Below are 25,834 nucleotides of genomic sequence, written 5' to 3'. Positions count from 1 at the left end.
TTAAGAAATGATCCATGCTCAAGGTCCCTGTATTATCCTTACTCCTGGTTTCAGGATTGTCTGCATGGGATTTTGTTTGGATGTCTTTCATAAATACAGAAAGTAAACCACTTGAGTTTACTTAGTGTCTCTGGAGTAATCTGGTAAAGCGGAATCCCATCTTGATTACAGAGGCATTGTAGAAAACTAACTGCAAAGAAATCTTGTGTACTCTGTTTCACCTCAGAAGTATTGGAACGTCTTAGCCTACCATGCTCTACACCTGTCTTTCTCTCCATCGCTAAGAATCAAAGTGGAAAATCTGCTCCGATCATCATGGAGTCACGCAGAGGTCGTCCACGATGATGGGCCGCCTGTCATGCTTCTGATGAAACCTGGCTGCTCGGTATGATTATCACAGACAGATATAGTCTTCTCGGTAACGCTGAGAGACTCTCATGTTACTAACAGATCCGTGTGTCAGATTCCACCACGGGGGACAGCTGAACCAATGGCCTTGAGTCGGCTCACGAGGAAACCAATTTCCTTTCATACCATACTGTATAATCTTGTAAAAGTCACCCTCGGCTGCCTTATCCTCCCCATGTCACCTCTGTTTCCTGTCGTCTATTTTTATCTTACTTTTGGAGACACAAACAAATTGAATATCCGCACCAGGTTGCATAGAGTAGGAGGAATTAGCGATGAGGTTCAGGGTCAGAGGTTTTTTTGCAAGCAGGTGGAGGGAGAGCAGTAGCAGTGGAAGAGAAAAGGAAAGTCAATCCCTCTGAATCCAAGGCTAAGACTGAGCAGAGAGCGCCTCACTTTTGCCCAATAAGGTATGGAATGCTGAGACACCTCGGCCATGTGATGTGAAGAAGCAAAGCGACTTAGAGGGAGAAAAAGGGGGGCTGGACCGTCTTTCTGGGAGACATTAACCAGCACTTCTACTTAAAAAGAATCCCTGAACTCATGCTTCACATCCACGATTGCCGTACGTCTCGAAATATTGCATCAGAGATCCGAGCTCAGCTGCCTTTGAAGCATAACTTCAGCTTCGGGGGTCAGGGGAAAACAGGATGTGAATATAAAACAATGGTGCTGATGAATATTGAACGCAAAAATGAAGGTGGCATCAGAGTCTGAGCTTTACAATATGTGGCATTTAAATGCCTGACATGTAAGAAAGGTCATTTTTCCTTTTTTTGCTACTCCAAAAATTCAAATACAAAAATAAATTTGCAAAATTACTTGTAAAGGTCTTCAATTGAGTCATCAGCCTTCTGCTCTCTATCAAACACACTTTGACACTTTGAAAAACTAGGAATGAAAACCAAAATACAGCTATCTCCTGGCTCCATCTAGTGGCCACAAAGTAAAACAACAGGACAGATGCAGTCATCAAGCAAATTATCTTATTTTTCAAAAGTACCCAGCATAAAACATGCTGCCCTGACTATTTAACGCCAGTAGTTATGCCAGCTCTCTATATTCTGAGGAAATATAAAACAATAAATTCACATGTAGTTTATGTTGTTTTGCAATGCACTCTGGGTAGTGAAGTCAAATAGATACACTGTTCGTCTTTCCCCTGCTTTTTGTCCTGTAGAGTGTTACTATTAAAGCCTTTTTAATTTCAACCCCAGGAAGAAGTTACAAAATGTCAACCTTAGAACCCATTGGCAATCATCTTCTATAATTGTCTGACAGATGCCTGACACCTCTGGGAACAATTCAATTCAAATTCTGTTTAGTTCAAACAACTTTATCAGTTCCTTTAGGGGCAATTGGTTTGGAGCAACTTGAACATTAAAACCGAGATAAAACACAGTGACACAGACAGACGTGTAAGCTCAAAATATAAAGTAGGACCTTAAAATGAACACTGGTATAAATTATGCTGACTGATAAATAAATAGGCCGAGTAAAAACAACAAAGGATCGGTCTCATGAGTCTCGGTCAGAAAATCTATGGTGAAAAGACAAAAGACAAAGGAATGTGTAACTTAGGAGGAACATTCAGTAATCTGATTGCAGGGGAAGTCATAATTTTGAATGGCAGATAGTTGTTTGTCTCTATATGTCAGCCTTGCGATTGCTTGGCGACCAGTCCAGGGTGTACCCTGCCTCTCTCCCAACGACAGCTGGGATAGGCTCCAGCCCCCCCGGGACCCCAAATGGGATAAGCGGTATAGAAAATGGATGTAGCAGATAGAGTGCATTCAGAAAGTATTCACACGTCCTTCAGTTGTTTCAGCTTTGTTGTGTTGCAGCCCGATGCTTCAGTCATTTAAATTTATTTTAATTCTTATTAATCTACACTCAGTAACCTATAATGACAAAGTGAAAACGGAATTTTAGAATTTTTTTTTTTTTGCAACTGTTTTAAAAGAGAAAAACTGAACTGTCACACCGACATAAGTATTCAATTCCTGATTTTGCGATCACACTTTTGAGATTTTGCGGAAGAAAATCACACGTTGTGAAGCTGTTTGCCTTGCACAACAACAGAAAATATTTGTCATTTCAGCCCAGAATCATCACATCATCATTAGTATCTAGATTTGAAGAGACACTGCTGTAAACTGGGGCTATTCAAAAAAAAGAATCATACTCACAGTATCATTGAGATGAAGCTGATCCAATCAATGCTTTAAGTGTTGCTTCCCCTAAATTAACGTATGTACAATGTCATAGTTATGAGCTTTTATAATGCGGGGACTTTCTGACTTTATGAACTTAAAATTTTCAAAATTATTAAGTCAAAAATTGAAACTTTATTTTTGGATGGATGTATCAAACTTATGTTTTATTTTTTAGAGTGGCCCTGACTGGCCTTGGTAATTACCTGTTTTTTTATACAGACATCTGTTCATGGAGACTGATAAATCACCATGAGACTACTGTAGAGGAAAGCTGGTTTGTCATCGGTGCAGACAAGGTTCTGTCTGTTCATTGTTGTCAAAACAGAAAGTTTGTACACACCACAGCCAGCTTGAACATGATTGTTCACTGCAGCTCGGACTAAAAATTCACCATGAAGGGAAATCAGAAAACTTACTAGAGTGAAAACAACTACACCAATGTACAGCCTTACATCTTTATGTAGAATCTGTTAACAAAGACTACTACAGTATAATGTTGATGAAGGTGAGTACAACCAGAAAGATTTGGATTTCTTTGACATCACTATCCAGCGTGTATAACAGCAGTAATAATCTATTTTTTATTGTTTACTTTCCAATTTTTTTAATATGTGTATCTAGTGTGTTTCTTTATACAACATACATACAAAAGACACTAATGTAAATCCAGTAAGGTCAATGTGTCTGAGTATGCAGGGTTCCCTTTAAGATTGTTAGCAGGTAGGGGATGTTCAGTTGGAATGAAGACATTCTACAGTAATATTATTATTTATTGTTTTGTTGCTATTTTGTAATAATTGTAATCTATTATAACTGCATTTTATGTTATAAATGTATGTGTGCATAAAACATAAACACTACCCAAATCTATCACTAATTGAAGTATTTTTTCTTTGCTTTCCTATCAACTTTGTGGTGCTACTGCACCATCTATTGCAGCATTCAGAGTTATGATACTATGACTGCTGATACGAGTTTTGTTACAATGAAAAACTGCTTTCAAATCATCATTTTTTCCCTTGTGTTTGCCTGTGACTGTTAAAGCTTTCCACATACCTCTGTGGTGTTGTAGTCTGGACCTTCGACATCACAGACGCGTCGTCTCTGCTGCTGCTTTGTAGCAAAGGCTGAAGAATCTGTGACATCAATGGGGTTCTGATTTTCATCTCTCCGCCATCTTTCACCAACTGCACATGTACAGGAAACATTTATAAGCAGCTTATCTATTTCTAACTCTTTCTACAAAACTGAAGTTCACTAAAGAACATTATCTATTATTTCTATGTTGGCATCTTAAAAGCGACAAAATATTGGAAGACCAAGTTAAGTTCATGTTTGGTTGGTTTTAATCTGTGTTTCTATGCAACATGACACCTTCATGGTCCTAAAAATGTTTGTGATTTCTGCCTGAATGAAAATATAGAGGACTAATATGACAGTTAGGCCTCTCTAGTGCCTAATGAAACCCACCAGAAATAAAGACAAACCTGTACACTTATTCAATGACACAAACAGTTCAAATATCACGAAGTTTCAACTCAACACACAAAGTTTGAAACACCCAACAAAGTTTTGAAGAATCATCTGAAAAAGACCTTTTGGTCAAAATGTTAGGATTATCAAACTTTTGTTGTATAAAGTGAGTGTGTATTAAGTTTTAATTGCTCCAGACATTCACTTCCCTCCAAAAGTATTGGAGCAGTGAGGTCAATTCCTTCATTGTTGCTGTAGACGGAAAACATTTGGGTTTCACATGAAAAGAATATGAGACAAAAGACCAACATTTCAGCTTTTATTTCCAGGTATTAACATCTGGATCTGATACACAACTTAGAAGACAGCATTATTTTTAATGGAACCCAAAGTTTTAGGTGCTCAAAAGTATTGGAACAGAGAGGCTTAAAAAGATTAAAGTGAATCTGACTTAATATTTAGTTGTAAATCCTCTGCTTGCATCTGCATCAGTGCAAATTTGTGCATTCTTCTTTTCTCTTCTCCTCTGCTTTTCCAGGCTTTCACCGCAGCCTCTTTTAGTTACTGTTTGTTTTGAGAGATTACTCCCCTCAGTCTCCTCTTTAGCAGGTTAAATGCATGCTCTATAGGGTTTAAGTCTGGAGACTGACTTGGCCAGTCTAAACCCTTCCACTTCTTTGCCCTGATGAACTCCTTTGTTGTTTTGGCTGTGTGTTTTGGATCATTATCTTGCTGCATGAGGATGGATCTTGCAATCAGTTTTGTTGCATCCTTCTTTAAATTTGCAGACTTCTAAATTCATTTTGCTGCTACCATCATGTGTTACATTATCAATGAAGATTAATGAGCCCAGAAGAAGCCATGCAAGCCCAAGCCATGACATTACCTCCACTGTGTTTCACAGATGAGCTTGTATGTTTAGGATCATGAGCAGATCATTTCTTTTGCCAAACCATCACTTTGGTAAAGATTCATTTTTGTCTTATCAGTCCAGAAAACTTTGTCCCAGAATCTTTGAGGCTCGTCTCTCTACTTATGGTATATTCCAGCCGAGTCTTCCTGTTCTTCTTGCTAATGAGTGGTTTGAATCTTCTGGTGTAGCCTCTGTACTTTTGATCATTAAATCTTCTGCGAACAGCAGATTGAGATACCTTCACTCCTGCCCTCTGGAGGTTGTTGGTGATGTCACTAACAGTTATTTTAGGGTCTTTCTGGGTCTTTTTAGGGTGTTTCTGGCGTCAGCTGCTGCAATCTATTACTGAGTATACCAGTGGTTTCTATGTTCTTCAGGACATTCAAAATGGTTAGACTGGCTATGGCCTACATTTGTGCAATGGCTCTGATTGATTTTCCATCTTCTCAGCTTCATAATTGCCTGTTTTTCATCCATAGATGCTCTGGTTTTCATGTTGGTACACCTCTAACTATAAATACAGTCTCCAAAGACAAAACCCAAACCTGAAACTGAGCGTAGACATTCAGCGCTATTTACTGTTTGAATAATCAATGTAATAGGACACACCTGGGCAACAAACACACCTGTCAGTCACATGTTCCAATTCTTTTGCTCACATGAAAAATGGGTGGGCTCAAACAAAAGGTACTATCTTCTAAATTGTGCATCAGATCCAGATGTAAACACCTGGAAATGAAATGTTGATCTCTTGTTTCATATTCATCTTTTGATGTCACACCCAAATGTTTAACTGGCTTGTGCATTTCCACTGCTCTCTCTCTCTCCTTTACTCTCAGCGGTTTAGGTTAATATGACTGATATAAAGAGATTTTAACCTCCTCAGGGAGACCTGACATTTTGTTTGGAATGCATTTTTAGTTTCTCCCTCATATTTGGGATCAGTAGGACTTAAAGTTTAAAAGCTCAGCATTGTTGTTGAACAGTATTTACTGTAGTTTTTACCAAAAATGATGTCCACAAAAGTCTGCAGATGGACCACAAGGACATGTTAAGTTCCAGCACAAAAAAATCCACTAAAAGTTCTGGATATCCCAGGCATTTTCTTTTCCAAAATCCGCACAAATTCCTTAAGATTTCAAAGAAATTACCTAAAATTTCAGTGAAAATTCTTTACAATATTTGTGTAAGTATACAATAAAAGTACCTAAAAATCTCAAATTATTCCGCACAATGTTTCAGTAAAACTTTTCCAAATTCCTCAAAACATTCAAACAAATTGCCTTAAACATGAAAATTCCCAAATATTTCAGAGCAAATTCTCATTTCAAGCACTTTTAGCCCTTTCTTAACAAATACTGGAAATCTGTGTACTCTTAGCAGTGGGGTCAGGTGGGTCTGTACATGCAGAAGCAAAGCCACTGTCAAAAACAAACACATGAGCACATGAGAAGTATCTTTCTTACCTCTGTAGGTGGTGTTGCAGTAAAGAAGGCCACAGGACCCAGCAGCTGAAGTATATGTAAAATTAGTTCCTGGACACTCAGCAAGCGTTTCCATCCTGGGTTCAATGTTTCCTAGCTGGACAAGATGACCAGAGAAATACAGATGCATCAGAAAAATGACAAACATACTCCAAATAGCTATTATTTTAAAAAACCATCTGTCTTATCTAATCTCTGCATAAGTGCCTCTTGCCAACCTCATCCATTTTGCTCCACTTTGGGCTGATCTCTGTAGCTTCCTTGGACTCTGTCAGGCCCGCTCTGACTCTTCTGTCATCTGCTGAGCTTTTTCTCAGACACGACCTTTCATCCAGAGTTCCTCCTTCCTTTGCCTGTCTGTCCTGAGGAGACAGGCTGAACGTCTTCTGAGCCTCTTTCAAGTCTGTCAGAGTCACGCCCTGCAGGATTCAAATGATTCATACAGCTCATGTCATGTCACGACATAATCCAGACACATCTTGAACCTTTGTCAGCAGTTTGCTCTTTACCTGTGTTGACCTGCGGGTCTGCCGGGCATGACGGGACTTTGCTTTCCTCTGAGACTCTGCTTCTTCATCCCTGACTGGAGTCAGATATGACCTGGATCAGTGGAAGCAACAAAGTAAAACTTTAAACACAACCTCATAACAGATACAAATAATTTGAAAAAATAGGGCACCAACAAAGAGACTGAGGACGATGTAAACCAAGCAAATCCAAAGGGAATGGTTCAGGAAACAAAAGGGATGAACTGAACCTGAGAAAAAAAGGCTAACACAGTCAAACACGAGATGAGTCATGATGTAGTGTAACTCACGTTTTCTAGTAGTAGTGTAAAAGTTGTAAGTAGAATAGCATTGATCCATCAAATATTTTTCTTTCACCAATTGAGTACTGACATTTTCTAGAACTTTTAAGTCCATTTACAATTTCTTAATAATATGACCTCCATATTAGGCCTAGTCAGAGACCAGAGAGAATTTTCCAGTTTATCTAAACATGACATTATGATGATAAAGGTTGGGACTGTCACAGCTGCCACATTGATCCTTAGATTATGGAAAGCCATCTGTACTTAATATTAAAAGCTGGATCAAACTTTTGCACAAACAAATGCAAGCTCAAATTAACAACATACAGTAGGTGCAGGCTTTAAGAAGTTATGGGACTGCTTCCTTGTTGATTGGCCATGTTTACTTCAGTTGTTCTGAGTATGAAATCAATAAATATATTACAGGCTGGGTGCATATGGCCTAGAGGTTTGGTCATGCCCATTGCACACGGACGGCATGGGTTCCAGTTCGGCCTATGGCTCATTCCCCATTCTTTCATCCCTGTTTCCAGCCATATCAACTATCCACGAAAGCCCCAAAATAAATCTTTAAAGGAAAAAATAAAGAAAGTAGATTACAGGCCTTAAAATGTTTTTGTGATATTAATTGTCGATACTCTGTTTGCTATTTTTTGTTGAATTAATAACAACTTTAAATAAAATTGCATCTATTATCTACACAAATATAAACATTAAAAACCTGATGTTACAACAATTTTTAGGTCAAAGAATTCAAAAGTTAGAAGGATGTGAACATCCTTGACTTAGAGGAACCATTTAGGCACTTTTTGTCAGGTTTCAGGAAAAACTCCCAAAATGCAGATTAAAAAACTGATTTAATTAAACAAACGAACTTACTACAAAATAAATCCATGGAATCTAACTCAAAATCGATCAAACAAACAAGGAGGCACGAGGAAAGCATGAGGAGTAGCACAGAGGATTGACATCTGATGAACCGACCCAGACACAGAGAGACACAGACTAAATACACAGGGAGTGATCTGACAAAGAGAAACAGGTGCGGATAACGAGACACAGGTGAAACTAGTGAGGGTAATCCCAAAGGAGGGAAACTGGAGCAGGAAGCAAAACTGGAATCAAACACAAGGGAAGGCAACCACAAAATAAAACAGGAAACATGGAACACTTTACAATGCACAAGATTACAGGACCAGGAGAAGAATCAAACATGAGACACTAGGAGGGAGCAAGGAAGCAAATACAAACACAGGGAGCAACATTAACAAGAAACACAAGGAGTCAAACTAAATACTAGAAACAGGGAATTAACTAGACATGAAACATATAGCACCAAATACATGAGGGATCAAAACCTAACACTGAAAACAACTGAACTACACCGATAAAACACAGGAACACACTAGAGAATCTCAAAAAACATAACAAATCAGAACCTGGATCATGACACTTTTAAGCCCATGCCCTTCATCCTCCAAAAAACATGAGATGTTCCTGGTGACTAAATTACCCGCTGATGCCATGGAAATTAAATATCAATCCTGTCAACCAATCTTAAGGCAAGAAAACAGTGAGAGTTTTATGTTTAGACTATTTTAATGCTTTTTGAAACATCTGACGTACATTTTTCCAAGAGATTTAGGAGTTTTGGACAGGAACAGACACGAAAGATGGGGAGGGAGAGTGGATTTTGAGGTGGCAAGATTTCAAGGAGGCCTTATTGGCTTGAATACCACTGGACAGGCCCCTGGTCAGAAATATGCTCTGCATAGCAGGGAGGGGAGGCACTGACAGCTCATCTCAACATTCAGACCCAAAACAAGAGGAAAAAAGCATGAAGCTGCAGAACTTCATACTGTAGAGTGCTAGTTCTTCTTGAAGATATGATATGCTTTATAAATCTGACATAGAGACGAGCCAACAGTAGAGCAATTTGACACTATTTACTACAACAGTGTGCTGCTCTAATATTTTTGTTTTTATTCGTTCTTTCATTCATCATGGAATTAGATATTGTTATTTTGGCTGTCAATATGTTTACCATTTACCTGATCAGTCATGAAAAAAAGCATGCAAGTGAATTCTTCATATTAAAATGTTTGTTACAGAATCAACACTGCAGCACTGTCTCGTGTTAAAACTAAGAAGTATAATACAGTCAAGCACAATCTACATATTCTAATTTTGGCCATATTTTATTTCCAGAATTTCACTCAAACATAAACCTTGGACCACTTTTTAACCTGCGAGCTACAGCTTGGATATCCTATCCAAGGATTTGAGCTGTTGCCTCACAGCAAAGATGTTCCTCGTTTGCTTCCCAGTCGGGGCCTTTCTGTGCAGAGTTTGCATGTTCCCCCTGTGCATGCGAGGGTTCTCTCCTCCCACCACCAAAGACACACTCGTTAGGTTAACTAGTGTTTCTAAACTGTCCGTGGATGTGAGTGTGAGTGTGCTTGTCTGTCTCTGTATGTCAGCCCTGTGATTGACCAGTGACCAGTCCTGGGTGTACCCCACCTCTCGCAAAATGACAGCTGGGATAGGCTTCAGCCCCGCGACCCCTAACGAGATAGGTGGTATAGAAGATGGATGGACTCTTTCTTTAGACCAGGGGTGTCAAACTCAAGGCCCGGAGGCCTAATCTGGCCCGTTGTATGGTTATACCCGGCCCGCAGGTTCACATCATTTTTTTATTGTAAGTGGCCCAACCTTGATGATTTAAAAAAAACCTCAAGTCATAAAAATTGAAAAAACAAAGGCTAAAAATAATCAAATTAAAAAGTCAGGATGTGGTAAAGAAATTGTGCATTCATTTCTTTTTTTTTTTTCAATTTTGCATCTCAATAAATGTCTTGCATCTCTTAAATTTTAAGTTATATTTCTAAAAAATTACTCATTATTTTCTAATTGTAGGTCATGTTTTGACCATTTCAACTCCTAACTTGGATTTTAATCCCATATTTTGACCTTTAAGCCTCACAATTTAAAATTGTATCTCATATTTTGATCTTTAAAAAATAATTCTGACTTTCTTTTTCATATTTTCCTTTTTTGAAACATTATTTTGACACTTATTTTTGTGTTTTGACCTTTTGAAGTAATAAGTCTGACTATTTATGTCAGATTTTGAGCCTTTAAACTTATTATTTTGACTTCTTTTAATCTCAGAATCATTTATCATCAGTGCCAATCCCCCCCCCCCCCCCCCCATTATTTTTTACTGTTGAAAATAAGGTTGACGGTTGATGGTTAAATGTTGACCCTGTCAGGCTCTCAGATTAAACTGAAATTCAGAATCCGGCCCCTGCTGAGATTGAGTTTGACACCCCTGCCTTAGACCACTGGTTCCTAACCTAGGGTCCAGGGACCCCTAGTGGGGGTATGAGGCTTTGTCTGCTCTGAGGTCTAAAATAAGATTTACTGACAAGGCCTTTTTTCAGAGGCAAAATGTCCATGAAACTCGTCTTTGGCTTGACATCACAAACTAATCTGCAATAATAATATCTAAATATATAGTGTGTGCTCTTTGTACGAACTTTATAGTAAAGTCAAATTCTTTTCATGCCGTTATTTACTTGTACCATTCTGCATGTTTCCTAATATACCTCACTGATAATTAAGCCTTTGTGGGTACAACTAACTAAGAATTAGCATTATTAGATTTAATTTATTTGCTTAAGTTGAATTTTGAAATAAAAGTTTGAAAATATGTCAAATAATGAATGCATAAATTATTCAAAAGCTACATTCCTCACGGGCTCTGCAGAACATGCTGCATCAGCAGGTGTAATATTGCACCGGCATGGACCTAAATAAATAATTTCATAGGTACATCCAAAAATATCTCAAATTTAGAAGGTAATATTCCCTGCATTTACAATTGTGACTTCAAGGCCCAGCCTTTATTTCTGCCAGGTTTACAGAGACACAGAACGAGCTGAGCAAGCATCTGAAGAGAGGCTCATGTTTTACCCAGAGAGCTGCCCCTCCTCTGCTTTGCTTTTACTGGTATTGATCTCTCTGTTGTGGAGTCACCCTGAGTCTTCACTGAGAGTAAGTGGGCTGGGTAGCAGGCTCTATTATGAACAAAGCATAGGAAATGCTCTCAATGACTGTGCACACTTTAATAGGCTGATTTGCAAAGGAAACAGTAGCAGAAGCAGCCCAAGACACGTTAGTGAAAGCTGTAAATGCTAGCACAAACTGATGCATTGATTTTAACAATCAAATTCACAAGTTCAGGTAAAATTCAATGCACCCAAACATAAAAAGAAAACAGCATCATCTGCAGCCCACATGCTGCAATGAGCTCCTCTTCAGCTACCAAATAAAACAAAGTTAATAATTTAAACAAAAAACAAAACAGTTGCTTAGAATAATATCCTTCAGCAAATAATTAGCAATGTACATATAAAGCTAATGGACTAGATCAAAGAGGGTAACACATTTTCAGTCCCAAAAGCAACAAACTGAGAGCTCACATTTCATTAGTTCAAACAGGGCCTACAGCAGCTGATCAGGGCACAGTTGCTCCACATTAAGATCACACACAGGACCAGGAGCTTTGCTAGACGAAAGGCTCGTCAGAGTGAAAATAAATAATTGGTGAAGCAAGAATCCAGGAATAGAACAGCTCGACTCAGGCTCTGTGAAACTTACCTGGTAACAAATGCCTGCATGGTCCCCGTGGAAGGTCAGAGCGTGAGGCGCTGAGACACTGCAGCAGTGATGAGTGGGAGAGGCTGGACCAAATGACTCTGTAACTGGCAGGGAGAGAGAGGGAGAGACAGAGAGAGAGAAAAAGGGGGAGAGACTTCCTGCTTATCTGGATGATGCACAAATAATCAATTTAGACTTTCTGTCTACCAAAGACTGATGTAAGCAGTCCTATACATGCTTCATTTAAGCTAAATGTTCTGCAACACATTCATAAATCATGATTAAAGCAATAAAAGCAAAACATGTGACATGTTACATTATCATATGTAATGATAATAACCTCTCTAATCAAAGCAATATATGTCATTTATGCTGTAATGAGTTTAAACTGGCAAAATGGGGCAGAAAAGATGGTGAAATTTGATTATAGAGTAGCAAAAAATGGGTTAAATGAGGCAAAATGGCCTGTAAAGATGGGGAAAAGGATTAAAAAGCAGCAAAAATTGGTTTAAAGGGGCGAGAAGCAGGCAGAAAGTGGCAAAAAGGGTTTAGAGTAGCAAAAACGGAAAAATGGGTGGTGGCAAAAATCATCAGCGAGCGTCACAAATTGTTTGGAAGTGGAAAAAAATCAGCCAGAAAACATGGTGGAAAGGGGTTAAAGGTGGCATTAATTGGTTAACAGAGGCAACAATCGGTGGATAGTGAAAGAAATCAGTTAGAATGGGTGAAAACAGGCAGAAAAAGTGGTGAAAAGGGGTAACGTGACAAAAATCTATTAAAAGATTTTTAAAAAAGGGCAAAAATTGGGTGAAATATGATTAATAAGTGGCAAAAATGAGTTAAAGTGGCAAAACTTGTTTGATGAGGCAAAAATGGGTTAACAGAGGCAAAAAATAGGCAGAAAGTGGCGAAATAGGTTTAGCCCCAACAGCCAGAAAGTGGTAAAAGCAGTAAAGACTGGCAAATATTGGTTAGCAGAGGCAGCAATTGGAGGATAGTGTCAAAAATGGGTTAAAAGGCATAAACAGGCAGAGAAAGTGGTGATAATGGGTTACAAGTGACAAAAATGTGATTAAAATGGCAGAAATGGTTAGAAAATGCAGTGAGATATGATTAATAAGTGGCAAAAATGGGTTAATTTTGCCAAAATCTGAAGTGACAATAAATTTCAACAAACCTGACATGTTTGTTAAAATCAATGATTAGAAAAAAAGTAGCAATAAAGCCCTCTTGTGTGGAGGGAATCCACTTATTTTCTGTCAAGTAGATGCTCCCTGCCATCCACTGCACCAAGTCATAAAGTCATACAGACTGAGAGTGTAAAGCAGAGAGCATCCACTTCTGCATATGTTCATTTTTATCCTTATATATTTTTGTTTGCCTAAGCATGGCCCATATTGTTAACAAGGCATCATGATGCTGACAAAAACATCATGCATCTAGCAGGATAACAGTGTTGCTAATGACTATCCTAATGCTAAAACCCATAAAAGAGCATATTGCACAATGAAGGAAATATGTTTGACACAACAGAACAGAAAACAAACATGAAGGAACCAGAGTTTATTAAAAAAGAAAAAGTGAGCTTCTATTTCAATACAAGTGTAAAAGAGTGTCCAAAAGCCTCTCTGCAGCATACCAGCAACATCAGATAAAATTACTCCACATTTTGAAGCCTGACTACAAACATTATTCACATCCTCAAAAAGGCAAGTGTATGATAAATTACGCGTTCTGCTCTATTCACAGCTTGTACTCTGATATCAGAGCATTATTCATAAATCACATCATCCTAGTTGTTCTAAGAGCCTCTCGGTAGAGCAGTCTTATTAGGTGATGCTGTTTTTTTTTTTGTTCTTTGTTTTGTCTCCTGTGTTCCCAGGCATGTTCAGGAGGGTAGAGGTCTGCTGACTGTGGAGGTAAGAGCCGTGAACCTCACGCTTCTTCATCACATTTCACAGTCCTGCCACGGCTTCCACCTATGTTAAGGGTCAGTGTCCTGCTGGAAAACGTTCATGTTTGTGTTCAATGAGAGTTTTGTAAACTGTTGCACTGACCGCCTCAGTGGCAGCTTTCGGAGTTTTCATTTAGTTATTTAATGATTTATTGACGGTACAGTTCAGTAAAATGACTAGTTTTTAATTTAAGACTGCTTTAAAACTGACATATTTGTCTATAAGCTTTAGTTTGAATAAGTTAAAGGGATATTTCAATATTTTTAAAGTTGAGTCATATGATGTACATAGCAATAGTAGTGGCATTAGCCTCCAATGATTTCAGTGAGCCTTAAGGACTTGTTGGTTGTACTGGCCAGGAAGCTAGGCTAAACAGTGTAACAGATGGGTACAGACTCAGCAGGTTTTTGGTAAAATTGGTACACAAAACAATGTTGGCTCAAATGTTCACACTATAAAAACTTTTTTTGAGGACTTTTATTTACTATTTGGTAATGCAAGAGTAGGTAAGTAGTAGCCAAAGCCTGCATTGCAAAAGTGACAAAAACCCAGATACTTTCTGGGTAAAAAATAAAACTCTTCAAAAGTTTTCAATACTGTCTACATTTGAGCCAACATTGCTTTGTGGCCCATTTTTACCAAAAATTCGATAAATTCAGCAGAGGAACAGTACCCATCTGTTACCCTGTATAGCCTAGCGTCCTTGCCTGAAAACCAGCGAGTCTTTCGTAAAGGAGCAGTGCCACTTCTACTGCTAGGCCCAACTTCAAAAACACAGAAATATCCCTTTAGCCTTACACAATATGTGGAAATATCTATAATGATGTCTTCATAAAAATGCCTGGGCTGGGATAATCAGTGTCCCTCAACTGCAATCTTACCAAAAATCTAGCCGCAGGTAGCAAGTGATTTAGTTTCTCCCTTCAACTTAGAAATATTTTGCCCCTGAGGTGTTTCTCTGAGCACGTCTTAAAGTTATGAATTGCTTTTTTGAGCCGATGTTTAAAGTCCAAGTAATGCATAGATTTCTGAAGTTATTGTTGCTGAGGCAAAGCCTGATATGACTTTGACATTTCGACCAAACCATAAACAGCAATGAAAAGATTATAAAAAAGTTCTTGGTAGAGCTCTGACTTTTAGAGGCCTGTATTTTAAAAACTGTATAGCTTAGGAGCACAGCTAGCCTATCTGTCAAGTCTGTGCACCTCAGCTTCTTCTCTGCATGCCATTCCCTTCTCTCATCAGTTTCTGACTTATTTACTGTATAAATCTACAGCTGTATGAGCACAAAAACCACAAAGAGCCAAACTCAATCAACCAAACATTCATTTTTAAGTACTGAACCACATTAAGTACTTAGAAAAGTAAATAAAAAAGAACTATCAACTACAGTTTGTCTCATACATTCAGTAATCTCTCGTTTTTCTCATCGAAGACGCTTTGTTTCTTTTTGTTAGCTCTTCTGTCAGCAGTTTCGCCGTTGTAAACAACTGAGATACATGAACCGTTTTTCTTCTCAAACAGTCTCATAATGCATTTCAGACAGTTAGAAAAAGAAACATTTTAATGTCACCAAAACAGGCATTACTTATGGCTTCAAGTGCATTGAAAAACAGTGTTTGTATTTGCTTATTGTGATGTCCTTGGCTTTTTCTTTTCCAGTTTATTACAAATAAATGAAGAGTGGAAAAGGCTCTGTGGAAAGACATTTTCTGGATTAAGGCTTCTGAGGTTATTGGCAGGTTAGCCCTGAAGTACTCATATCCTAACATAACAGCCAGCTTTTATTTTGAGGTAAAGACATCAGCGTAGTGACCGATTTCTTCTGCCTTTCAAAGAGCAACCACATATGAACGCTGCACCTAAACAAGAGCAATCAATAATGCCTCCATAAAGCATTTTGTCTTATTGTAAAGTGAGTCCGTAGACTGAGAAAGTCCCCATTTTGCTTGGTGGAGAAGTGTGGGAAAAATCCAAAGCGCTCTGCAAAACAAAAAAAGAAACACATTAGGAGAAAGATTTGTTTAATTCAAACTTATGTCAATAAATCAATTATATGTGTTAAATAAAAGCTGCTTACATTCCTCCTCTAGTAAATCATTGGTTTCTAATGGCTCCTCGACTTCATCTGTGTCCTCTTCAGCCGCTACATCCTGCTGTTCCTCCTCTTCTGACACATCCTCCTCCGGTATTGCCTCTTCCTGAACTTTCTCTTCTTCAGACACCTCCTCTTCTAGAACTTGTTCCTCCTCATTTGTCTCTATCGTATCTTCTTCTGCTTTTTCTGATACAGAATCTGACTCTTCTGGCTCTGTCTGATCCTCCGTTACTGCCTCACCCTCTTCTGAAGGAGCGGTTTCATCTGTGACAGAGTCCTCCGTCTCGACGGGAGCTTCTTCATGTGCAGCTGCTTCTGCTCCTTCATTTGCTTCTGCCTTTGACTCTTCTTCTTGTTCATCTGCCACAATCTCCTCAGAAGGAGTGGCTTCATCAGCAGGAGCGGCTTCATCAGCGGGAGCGGCTTTGTCAGCGGGAGCGGCTTCGTCGGCAGGAGCCTTCTCTTCTATTACTTCTTCTTCTACGGGTGCTGCAGCAGCCTCTTCATCAACTGCTGGAGCAGTTTCTTCCTCTGTCTGTTCCTCTGGCTCGGCGGGAGGCTGAGTTTCTTCAGCCAACTAAGACAAGGAAAGCAATAAAACAATTTAGATTACTTTAGAGTACGCAGATCATTTTATAGGCCTGCTATCTGGCAGATAAGATAACAAGCATTTTTGTTTGATGAATGTAAGAGAAAGAAGTACATCCATCAGAGAATCCATGCAAGATAATTAGCTCCTTGGAATTAATGAGATGAAAATCTTACTATGGCTCCCTACAGGCACACAGGGAACAGAAATAGTAAAGAGACCATGTATGCTGGTAGTACACAGTGTGATAAGACAAGTCAGGCACGTTCTGCCATTACGGCTCAACTACAATCTACTGTCACACTCCTACTGTTTGTGATACAGAATAGGTTTATTGCATGCTGTAGCCTCCTTACTTTTTGGCATGAACACAGATCTCACTTGGTCAGTAACTTTGTCAAACACAACAGCAATCCAGGCCCAGTCTATCCGTCTTGTGTGTTGGTTACCTTTGTAACCTGCTTCTGTATGTTCTCCAGCTGAGCCCTGAGTCCAGAGTGCAGACTGTGGGCTGCTGAGTTCTGATCCTGCAGACTCTGACGTACCGTATTGAGCTGCTCCTCCACGCTGGCCTGCTGCAGCCGCTGGGACTGGTCACTTTCAAGAAGCTCTCTGAAAGACAGAGAAATCAAAGCAGGAGTTTTCTTTAGAAATTCTTAGTTTGAAGTATTTGTGTAGTTCATAGAATGGTCTTTTCCTTGAGTCTGATGTGCTACATAAGCCTGTGAACCACATTTGCATGTTGATTTAAGCTTGAAAGAGTGCCGACTTGCAGACAAAGAAAGCTTTAAAAATTTTCAATACAATAGAGATGTTTTCACAGATCGGGGCAATCTTCCAATGTGAATATGAGGCCTACCAGCACCCTCCCAGAGTAACACAGAGACTGTGGCAGCCAACCAGGCTTTGACTAAGTCAACATAAAGTTATGGGTCAGAGGAGGTGAGCTATTTTCCTCCACAGCTCCCAAACCTGCCGCTTTTTCCCTACCTGACAGCAGCCATCTCCTGGGTGCTGGCCTCCAGCTGGGCCTCGTAAGCGACCAGCTGCTCCTTCAGCCTGAGCACCTCTGCCGCCTGTCCGTCCACGGTGGCTCTCAGCGTGCCGACCTGTTCCTCTTTCTGCTCCAGCTTCGACTCCGCCTCTCCCAGGGTCCCCGTCAAGACCTCGACCTTCTCGGACAGCTCGTTGCTCAGAGTGGCAAGGCCCTCCACCTGAATCCTCACGCCGTCAAACTCATCGCTCTTCCCCTTCAGCATGCTCTGCAGCTGGCTCAGCTGCTCCAGGGAGACGGTGGCTTGCTGCATCTCTGCCAGGCGGGTTTTCATCTCGGTGTGGAGCGACAGCACCTGAGCGGGGAGGTCAGACGTCCTGAGCTGTTCAGCCGTAGCCAAGGCCATTCCTACCTGCTTCTGGGCCAGTGCGTAAGACTCCTCCAGGGCAATCAGGCGGGTCTCCACACTCTCAGAAATGGGCTGCAGGAACAAGAAGCAGAGGAGGGATGATGAGTCAGGCTTGACATTTTGAGTAACTGCCATTTTCCCTGAGTGGATGATTTCATAGACTCTTAAACTCTGTGCAAGGATTTGAGAAGTGATGGAAAGTCTTTAAAAGGCTGCTTTTGAGACTTTTTGAGAGTACAAGAATGCATACATCTTCAAAGGCAGTTGCACTTCAAATTTTTAACCATGTAAATGCATAGAGGCAAGGGCGCCCATAAGGGTGGAGAAAGGGGGCCCAGCCAATTTAGGGGGCCATGGAGGTCAGGAAAATCATGGTCCAATATAAAGTTAAGCTATGATAACCCCATTTTATTTTTTACCTGAATAATAACCACTCTAAATATGTTTTTTTTAAGTTTATGCAGAAGTATAAAGCCCTCGAAATCTCTGCCCCTTTTTGTAAATAAATAAATAAAATGGGTTTAAAGTGACAAAATGGGCAGAAAATGGCTGAAACTGGATCAAATAGTGCCAAAAACTGGTTAATTAAGACAAACATGGCTGGAGAGGCAAAAAGTAGGTGGAAAGTGGCCTAATGGGTTAAGAGTGCCAAAAATACAGAAATAATGTGGTGAAACAGGATTAAAAAAGTGGCAAAAGTGGATCAAAAAGGCAAAAATGGGTTAACAGAACCAAATTATCACCAGAGAGTGGCACAAAATGGTTGAAAGTGGGGAAAAAAACAGCAAAAAAAAAAAGTGGTGGATAGGAGTTTACAGAGGCAAAAATTGGTTAAATGGCACAACAACTGGTGGACGGTGGCAAAAATGGGTTAAAATGGGCAAAAACAGACAAAAAAAATGATGAAAGGGGTTTTAAGTGGCAAAATCTATTTAAAGTTGAGCAGAAAGTTTTGGGAAATATAATTAATAAGTAGTAAAAATGAACTTATGAAGGTGAAAATTGGATAGAAAGTGGCAAAAACTGGCAGAAAAAGTGTGCAAAATCATTTTAAGAATTGTACCAAAACTACTGATCTAACATATCTGGATTCATACTTTCAAGAAATTACAACTGGGGAGGGCCCATTCTCTGGGGTTCTCAGGGACCCAGTTTAATCTGTGGGCAGGTCTGCATATCAGTCACGTTTTTCTACACTAGAGAGCTGTATGTTGTGTGGAATATGTTCCCATTTTTTTCAATGCATGAAAGAATGTCTTTCTCTCTAATCACACTTATCAGGAAACATCTGATAAAACATGGACCATTCATTCTATCCACTGAAAGTTCTCCTTTGCATGAACACAAGCTAAATTTGCCTAGGTAAGCGCTTAACAGTGTCATTGTTTACTGTGTTTACCAGGAGCCAGAGCCAGGATAGTAAACCAACCAGTAAAGCCTTTGCAACTACAGAGGTGTGTTTGTGAGCGTAGTTTGAGAACAGGAAATACTTCTACAACAAGACTGAGCTAGCAGAGCCGTTCTCATGCCACTTTAAGGGCTTGCCCTGAACCTAATGTGGAGTTGAATGAGAAAGAGAAGGTGTGAGAGGAGTGTGCTTTTTCGGTTCTCAAAAATCCTGCACAACTTCCTGGAGGGGCCTGCGGCGCTCACTTCGAAATAGTTGAAATTCTGAGCGTCATAAGTAGAGAAAATGTTGCTCAAGGCAGCTGTGAACAAGTTTGCTGTGACATAACAAGGTCACTTCTTCTTAATGCTGACACATTACTCATGAGAGGTTAAAAAGTTGTACTCACCCTATAGGCGTCTACAGTAAAGCTGCATTTACAACTTTGTGACACTGCATAAATGCATGGGAAACATTTATATATGTGGTTCTCCTAGAATCTTTCAGATAGCCTGTAAACAGCCTCTGAACTCATGTTGGGTATCAAAATCACAGACTAAAATTAGCCCTGGCACACTTCTGTCTTGTGTATTATTATTTTGGCAGCATCCTCCCCCACAGCCCTGGAAGCATGTTCCCCACTGGTGTTGCAATTCAAATAGAGAATTTTTGATACTAATTCGATTTAATGCTTGTGATTTCAGGATAAAGAGAGTGTCCCTGTAGTAGTAGGTCAAGAATAATCCTCATTAGCACCGTCAGCAGCTGTGTGGATGTTGGAAATAGCTGCGTTTTGTGCTCACTCCAGTGAGGCTCTTGGCATTTGGAAATCCGATAGAGGCCTGCTGCTCCTAACTTTCCTTACTTGTAAGTGGCAACGTGGACTGTGTGCGTGGACTGAGGCCCTCACTAATTTTTTTGAGGTGTTAAAGCCCAGGGAATCATTTAAAGGGTGCTCATAAAAGGGGATAGTGCACGAAAGTGGGCGTATCGTGCAGCTAATAGCTGCAAACTCTGGTGACTTATCCTAATCACTCAAAAAGGCATTGGATTGACTTTTAATGCCTTACCTTACTATTGGACTGTCGCAGCTCTTCGTGGGAGGACTGAAGCTTCACTATTTTCATCTGCATCCCCATGAGATTGTCTGTTAAGTAGGTTAAAGTTTGGTGCTGCTGGACACAAAACCATGCGCCAATAGCGCCGCAAATTACAATCATGAGGAATAAAATCAAGAGAAGAGCGTAATTATTCGCTCCTGAGCGCACTTCTGTCTCCGTGATATCGTTTTTGAAAAAGTTGTCTTCATGTCTGTGGTTGTTCTTTCCTCTCCGATGCTTGGCAGTCATTTTCTCCCCACAAAGGACACAATGTTCTGGTCAGGCAGAGAGGTGATATCGAAAGAGCCGGCGGGTCAAAAACGCCTGGATCAAAGTGTGTGAGGAGGGCTCTTTTTGATTGGCGCCGCACGAAATCGACCCGGATTCAATCTGGGCGCAATAAAGTACCGAGAAGCTGCAGCAGCGAGTTCCTGATGAAGAAGAGGTAGAGGAGAAGATGAGGCAGGGAGGCGTGGACCGTAAGGTAGCGCGTTTGTCCATTCAGGAAGAGGAGGGAGGAGTGAACGGGGTGAGGGCTGAGCCTTCCACTCCATGTGCGCTGCTGTCATCTAATGGGAAACCTACACGTCTCACGGCTCTGCTGTGCGCTATTTTTTACTGCTGCTGAGGCCCCAGCAACGCTGCATGTGCCCTGCAGCTACTACTCACTGAAGTCATGAGACTCTATGGGTTAATATGACGTCACATGGCCAGGCTGCAAGACCACCATTTGGCTACCTATCTACAGTGACCTTATCAATGAATTAGCCTGATAACTTCTTTCCGTGTGCTCAAAGTAAAGTGTAATTTTAAGGTGTCATTTAAGCAAATACTCAGGAGGAAGTTTCCTCAGAATTCCTCCAGACTATCTTATCCTTATCACCTCGACCTTTACTCCTATCCTACATCCATCAAGGCTGGGGGTTGAACTCAAGCTGTGACCTCTTGTGTTGCTGCAGTTCCTCTAGTGTCCACTTGAGGCTGATACAAATGGTGAGGATCACATAAACACACCTGGGGGGCAGAGAGTTTTAGAAAGAATGCTGAGTCATTCTTGCTAAAACTGTCTGGAAAATTTGTCTTTTTTTGGAGTTGATTTAATAGCTGTGGAGATTTAAAGACAAAACGTAGCCTAAAAAAACACGAAATCTTTCATCCTCTTCGCATTTTCTGAATTTAGTCATCTTTATGGGTCCGGATGGGAAGCTATGAGGTGTCTGATATAGCCACCAGGCTTCCAGTTGATGATCGCTAATTTAGAGCAGCCATTGGTCCATAAGTAGGATTCAACAAAAAAAAAAATCTTTTTTGATCATGCTACTTATGAAATTCAAATGTTAACAACATCTAAAACATGTTTCAGTTCACTTATTAATTCATGCTGGGCTCAGCTGAGAGCCACAATACTCTGTGGGATGGCCAAAATGAGCCAGTCGGCTCCTGTTAAACGGCAAAATCCTGGCCAATCTGGTGTACATTGGGAGATTTATTTGCATACACAATACTGCATACTGTTAATCTTGGTCCGATTACATAATCAATGTGACATCACATTTAGTAGGAACAGTGTGAAAGTATCTGGTTTCAGACAGCCGTAGAGTTACTCATAATAAGTGTTGTAGCTGACCTGACTGATCAGCTGATGCCTTTGGCTGTTCAGGAGGCCTAAAGTCCGCTTCAATTCAAGCTCTTTTCAAAAAAAGCAATGTCCTGGAAAAGGATTAATAAAGTTTCAGTCTATCTGTAAAGTCACTGTAACTATATGTATTCATATGCATTCTATAGCTTTATCTTTTAATTCATAGAAGGACCAGCTACTAGATTTGTTTTTCTCTTTCTTTTTAACAGATAGCCATAACCTACAAACACATGCTAAGTTGTCAATTTTACTCTTAATGGCAACACAATTTACAAAATGAGTGAAATGCCATAGCAAAGAGGATCTGAAACAAGCAATCTGGAAATGCAAAGTAAGGTAATGAGAGCAAGGTCGGGTCTGTTTATCATTTAGTTTCCTAAGTTCCAGTCTCTTTTCTAACAATGCAGTGTAGTCTCTCTGTTGGCATTCAGAACAATTGCAGGCAGCTTTTTTATACTCCATCTGAAAGGCTTCGGCATTTCCTTTATGCAGTCTATGGTTTTGGTACGGGATCCCATCCATGCTCACAGTTTGTAATTACAGGTACACACCGGACACGTTGCCAGTCCTTCACACAACAAACACATATTAACCAGTCACTCTGACACCCACAGAGGCAGAAAGAGCATCCAGAACTATGACGGGAGATGACAGTATTAACCCCTGTGTAGCTATGCTGCCTTGAAACTAATTTACTTTGCTCTACAGGCTGCTGACGGTAATATTAAGCACTTAAGGCAGGATATTAAAGACCCTATACATCCATGTAGTCCACACACAAAGAGCCTTGTGCTGTTCAGCGAAGCAAAACTTGAACAAAGGTGATCTTTGAACTGGAATTCTCTGAAGATCACACAGAAAACAGGTGGGTGGGCCTCAACAGAAGTAAACAGAAAAATGAGCAAATATTTGCAGTACAGTAAGGTAAGGTCAGAACCACATAAAGGTCAAATATATGATAGTAATTTTCTCCAGTATAGCTCCATCCAACTTCACTCTACGTAATATTAGCCAGGTTTAACAATTTGTATCAGTTTAAGGCTTTAATAATAATGCCCCAAAAAGCAAATCAATGCAATTTTCCTGAAATCAATTGTGGCATTATATAACATTCTGTTATAATGGTAACTAACCTGCCAAAATAATGCACAACATTACAATATCTGCATTATTTTGGCAGGTCAGTTACCATTTTAAGTAATCCACTAAATGCTGGATAAATTCCATGTAGCTCCTTTATTTTCTGTCTTTTTTTATTCATTCAAATGGAACAGATCTATGAATAACACTGGTGCTTCAAATGGCTGCAATGAAAATGAAAAATGTTTAATTCAAACCCAATTCACACATTAAAGTAATCATAAAAATAAAATTATTTTTGTGATTAAGATTTTATTATTTTTTAATAGCAGCCCATTAAACACAATATCCAGCAGGTTTCTCTTTATGTATTACATCCAAGCAGCACAAGCACTTCAATTAATTGTTTTTGCTCCTTCTAAAATCAATCACTGCTATGTTTTCTAGTTCACAAGCAGTTTACCTTTTTTTATCCTCTTTAAGTTTTTGATTAAATACACCATACAGTGCAGTGTGTTTCAAATTGAAGGATAGGGGTCGTTCCAGTGGTTGCTTTGGGGTTACATAAACTTTGATGGGGAGAGAAAGGAAAATGGACCAAAATAAGAACAACTAATTGCATTATTAATGACAACATGTTTATGTTTGTTTTACTATAGCTTTTATTAACCCACTACATAATGCAATCTATAAATTCTCTTTCTACGCAAGTCTATCAATTAAAAAACGCCACTCTCGATCCAGTCAGAATTGAGCTGCTATGAGTGACAGTCAGTACATGCGGTTAGAAAAAGTCAAATTGTGTTAGTCTAACTACAACTGGACTTTAAAAAATGTACATTTTAGTCTGACTGAATTGTAGTAGAATTTTTTCAGTGAACCTATATAATGCACTAGATGGTCAATTTTCTCTTGCATCTTGGTCAGACCAGACTGGATAAGGTGTTCTGAGCATGCTCCACAGTCTCCATACTGGGCTAACAAGATAAACAGGATTCATGTTTGTCTACTTGGACACATCAGTAGCATCATCCAGTTTAGTTCCCAAATCGAGCCATAATCATAGCTGGACTTTACTAGGTATGTAAATGTACTGTTTCAGTGTTTTCCACACATAGACAATACCCAATAATATTTACAGCCACCCAGGTATAGTTTCTGACCATATATGTAATCACCACCTGCACTCAGGAGATAGACATCCACTAGATGTCTCCCATAGATGTATAAGGTGCCACATTTAATTTTAAAAATGAACTGTTGAATGCTGTTGTTTCAAAGTTTTTTTTTCTTTTTTTACCAGCTTCTTGCTGCTGATATCCTGTATTCCTATAATATGCTACATCTTGAACAATATGCCTTCTCACATGCAGCCACCTCCTACTGTTTATGGACTATCAAGTGAAATACTTCAAAAGCTAAGTGATGTTATGTGAGTGTCTTTATACAATATACTGCTGATGAATACCATCAAAAGAATGGAATCACAAAAATTCAATGTATAGGGGCGCAGGTGGCCTGGTGGTTAAGGGTGCGCCCCATGTGCGCAAACGGCCCAGGTTCGAATCCGGACTGGGGCCCTTTACCGCATGTCTCTCCACTCGCTCTCGTCCCTGGTTCAGACTCTATCCACTGCTCTCCTCTATTAAATAAAGGCACAAAAAGGCCCCAAAAATAAATCTTAAAAAAAAAAGAAAAATTCAATGTATAGAAAGAGACAAGGCAGGACAGTCATCCCTACCACCCAAGTCTGGGGGAAACAAGACTAATACAACCTGCTGTATTATTACAGCAAGTTTCCTACTGATATTACTGTTAGAAATTACAGAGGATGATTTACAAAAAAAGAAAAGCTGAATAAGATGAACAAATAACTTTTTATAAAAAATAAGCAAATGTACTAAGAAGTTGAAGGTTTAATTTTTCATGTTTTCCATTATAATGTAATTGGAACTTCAGTTTTCTTGCAAGAGGTTGATCCCTGCTAAAGATTGCTGTTATTAAACAACCATGGCAAAGTTATTCTGATCGTGCACTCAAAGCATCCCATAATGCATTATCAGGAATAGTCAGCTGGTGGTCAGTAAGCAATTTATGGCATCATTTTGTGGTTAAAAAAAATGTAATGACATCATTTAAGTCATACAGAAGATGGTGCTTAAGTGATTTAGAGATATCTTTTAGTAGTGATGTTATCCACAACATAAAGATCTTTACTATAGTGAGCATATGAGTGAATGATCAGACAACAAAATGAATGTAGCTTCCTGATGTCCTTAGGGTCTTCACTCTGTCATGTCAACAGAAACAAAGATTTAGCATCATTTAGCCTGTATAATTTAAAGATTTTATAAATGCTTTAAAGACCCTGTAAAGTGAAATCCAAAATTTGTGTCTAAACTCTCTATGTTGGAATATGGTTGCTGTAAACATGTGAAAATACTGAGATCTACATGTGATTGAATTCTGGATTTAGACTGTTAGAAAGTTTTTCAATTTTCAAGTTTTTTAAGCTTAATTTTATAAACTTGGAGATGTTTAATTTAACTGAAATTTGAACTAGGTGTTCCTGACACAGTGACCTGTCATACAACAAACCTAAATACGGATTTAATT

The 25,834-nt window shown here is 39.4% G+C and overlaps 2 protein-coding genes across 5 annotated transcripts in view; both read right to left on the bottom strand.

Annotated features, from left to right (window-relative positions):
* Window positions 1–8,316, bottom strand: part of LOC121517858 (protein phosphatase 1 regulatory subunit 12A-like) — a 35,237-nt gene extending 26,921 nt beyond the window's left edge. For all 3 annotated transcript variants that reach the window (XM_041799934.1, XM_041799935.1, XM_041799932.1), the window contains exons 1-5: window positions 8,185–8,316; window positions 7,004–7,094; window positions 6,713–6,913; window positions 6,477–6,591; window positions 3,681–3,811 (exon numbers count right to left, since the gene is read on the bottom strand). In XM_041799934.1, coding sequence (XP_041655868.1) covers window positions 3,681–3,811; window positions 6,477–6,591; window positions 6,713–6,721 — 255 coding nt within the window. In that variant the 5' untranslated portion in view covers window positions 6,722–6,913; window positions 7,004–7,094; window positions 8,185–8,316. The remainder of the gene's footprint in view (window positions 1–3,680; window positions 3,812–6,476; window positions 6,592–6,712; window positions 6,914–7,003; window positions 7,095–8,184) is intronic.
* A 7,155-nt stretch (window positions 8,317–15,471) lies between these two features.
* Window positions 15,472–20,988, bottom strand: LOC121518142 (fibrous sheath CABYR-binding protein-like). Of its 2 annotated transcripts, none has more exons than XM_041800369.1 (5): window positions 20,470–20,988; window positions 17,600–18,084; window positions 17,059–17,221; window positions 16,003–16,597; window positions 15,472–15,905 (listed from the first exon to the last, which is right to left on the bottom strand). In XM_041800369.1, coding segments are annotated over exons 1-5 (1,524 nt in total). In that variant the 5' UTR covers window positions 20,749–20,988; the 3' UTR covers window positions 15,472–15,903. The 2 variants fall into 2 exon arrangements, with proteins under 2 accessions (XP_041656303.1, XP_041656307.1); XM_041800373.1 differs by having other exon boundaries at window positions 17,155–17,221; window positions 20,470–20,986.
* Between the last annotated feature and the right edge of the window lie 4,846 nt (window positions 20,989–25,834).

Source organism: Cheilinus undulatus, linkage group 11 (assembly GCF_018320785.1).
Source record: "Cheilinus undulatus linkage group 11, ASM1832078v1, whole genome shotgun sequence".
NCBI lineage: Eukaryota > Metazoa > Chordata > Actinopteri > Labriformes > Labridae > Cheilinus > Cheilinus undulatus.
This window is presented reverse-complemented; position numbering and strand designations above follow the sequence as displayed.

Coding starts and splice junctions, on each gene's coding strand:
- LOC121518142 (XM_041800369.1), bottom strand. CDS start 20,748: ATGACTGCCAAGCATCGGAGAGGAAAGAACAACCACAGACATGAAGAC. Junction 18,085..20,469: donor TGCGACAGTCCAATAGTAAG/GTAAGGCATTAA, acceptor TTGTTCCTGCAG/CCCATTTCTGAGAGTGTGGA. Junction 17,222..17,599: donor CAGGAGATGGCTGCTGTCAG/GTAGGGAAAAAG, acceptor TCTGTCTTTCAG/AGAGCTTCTTGAAAGTGACC.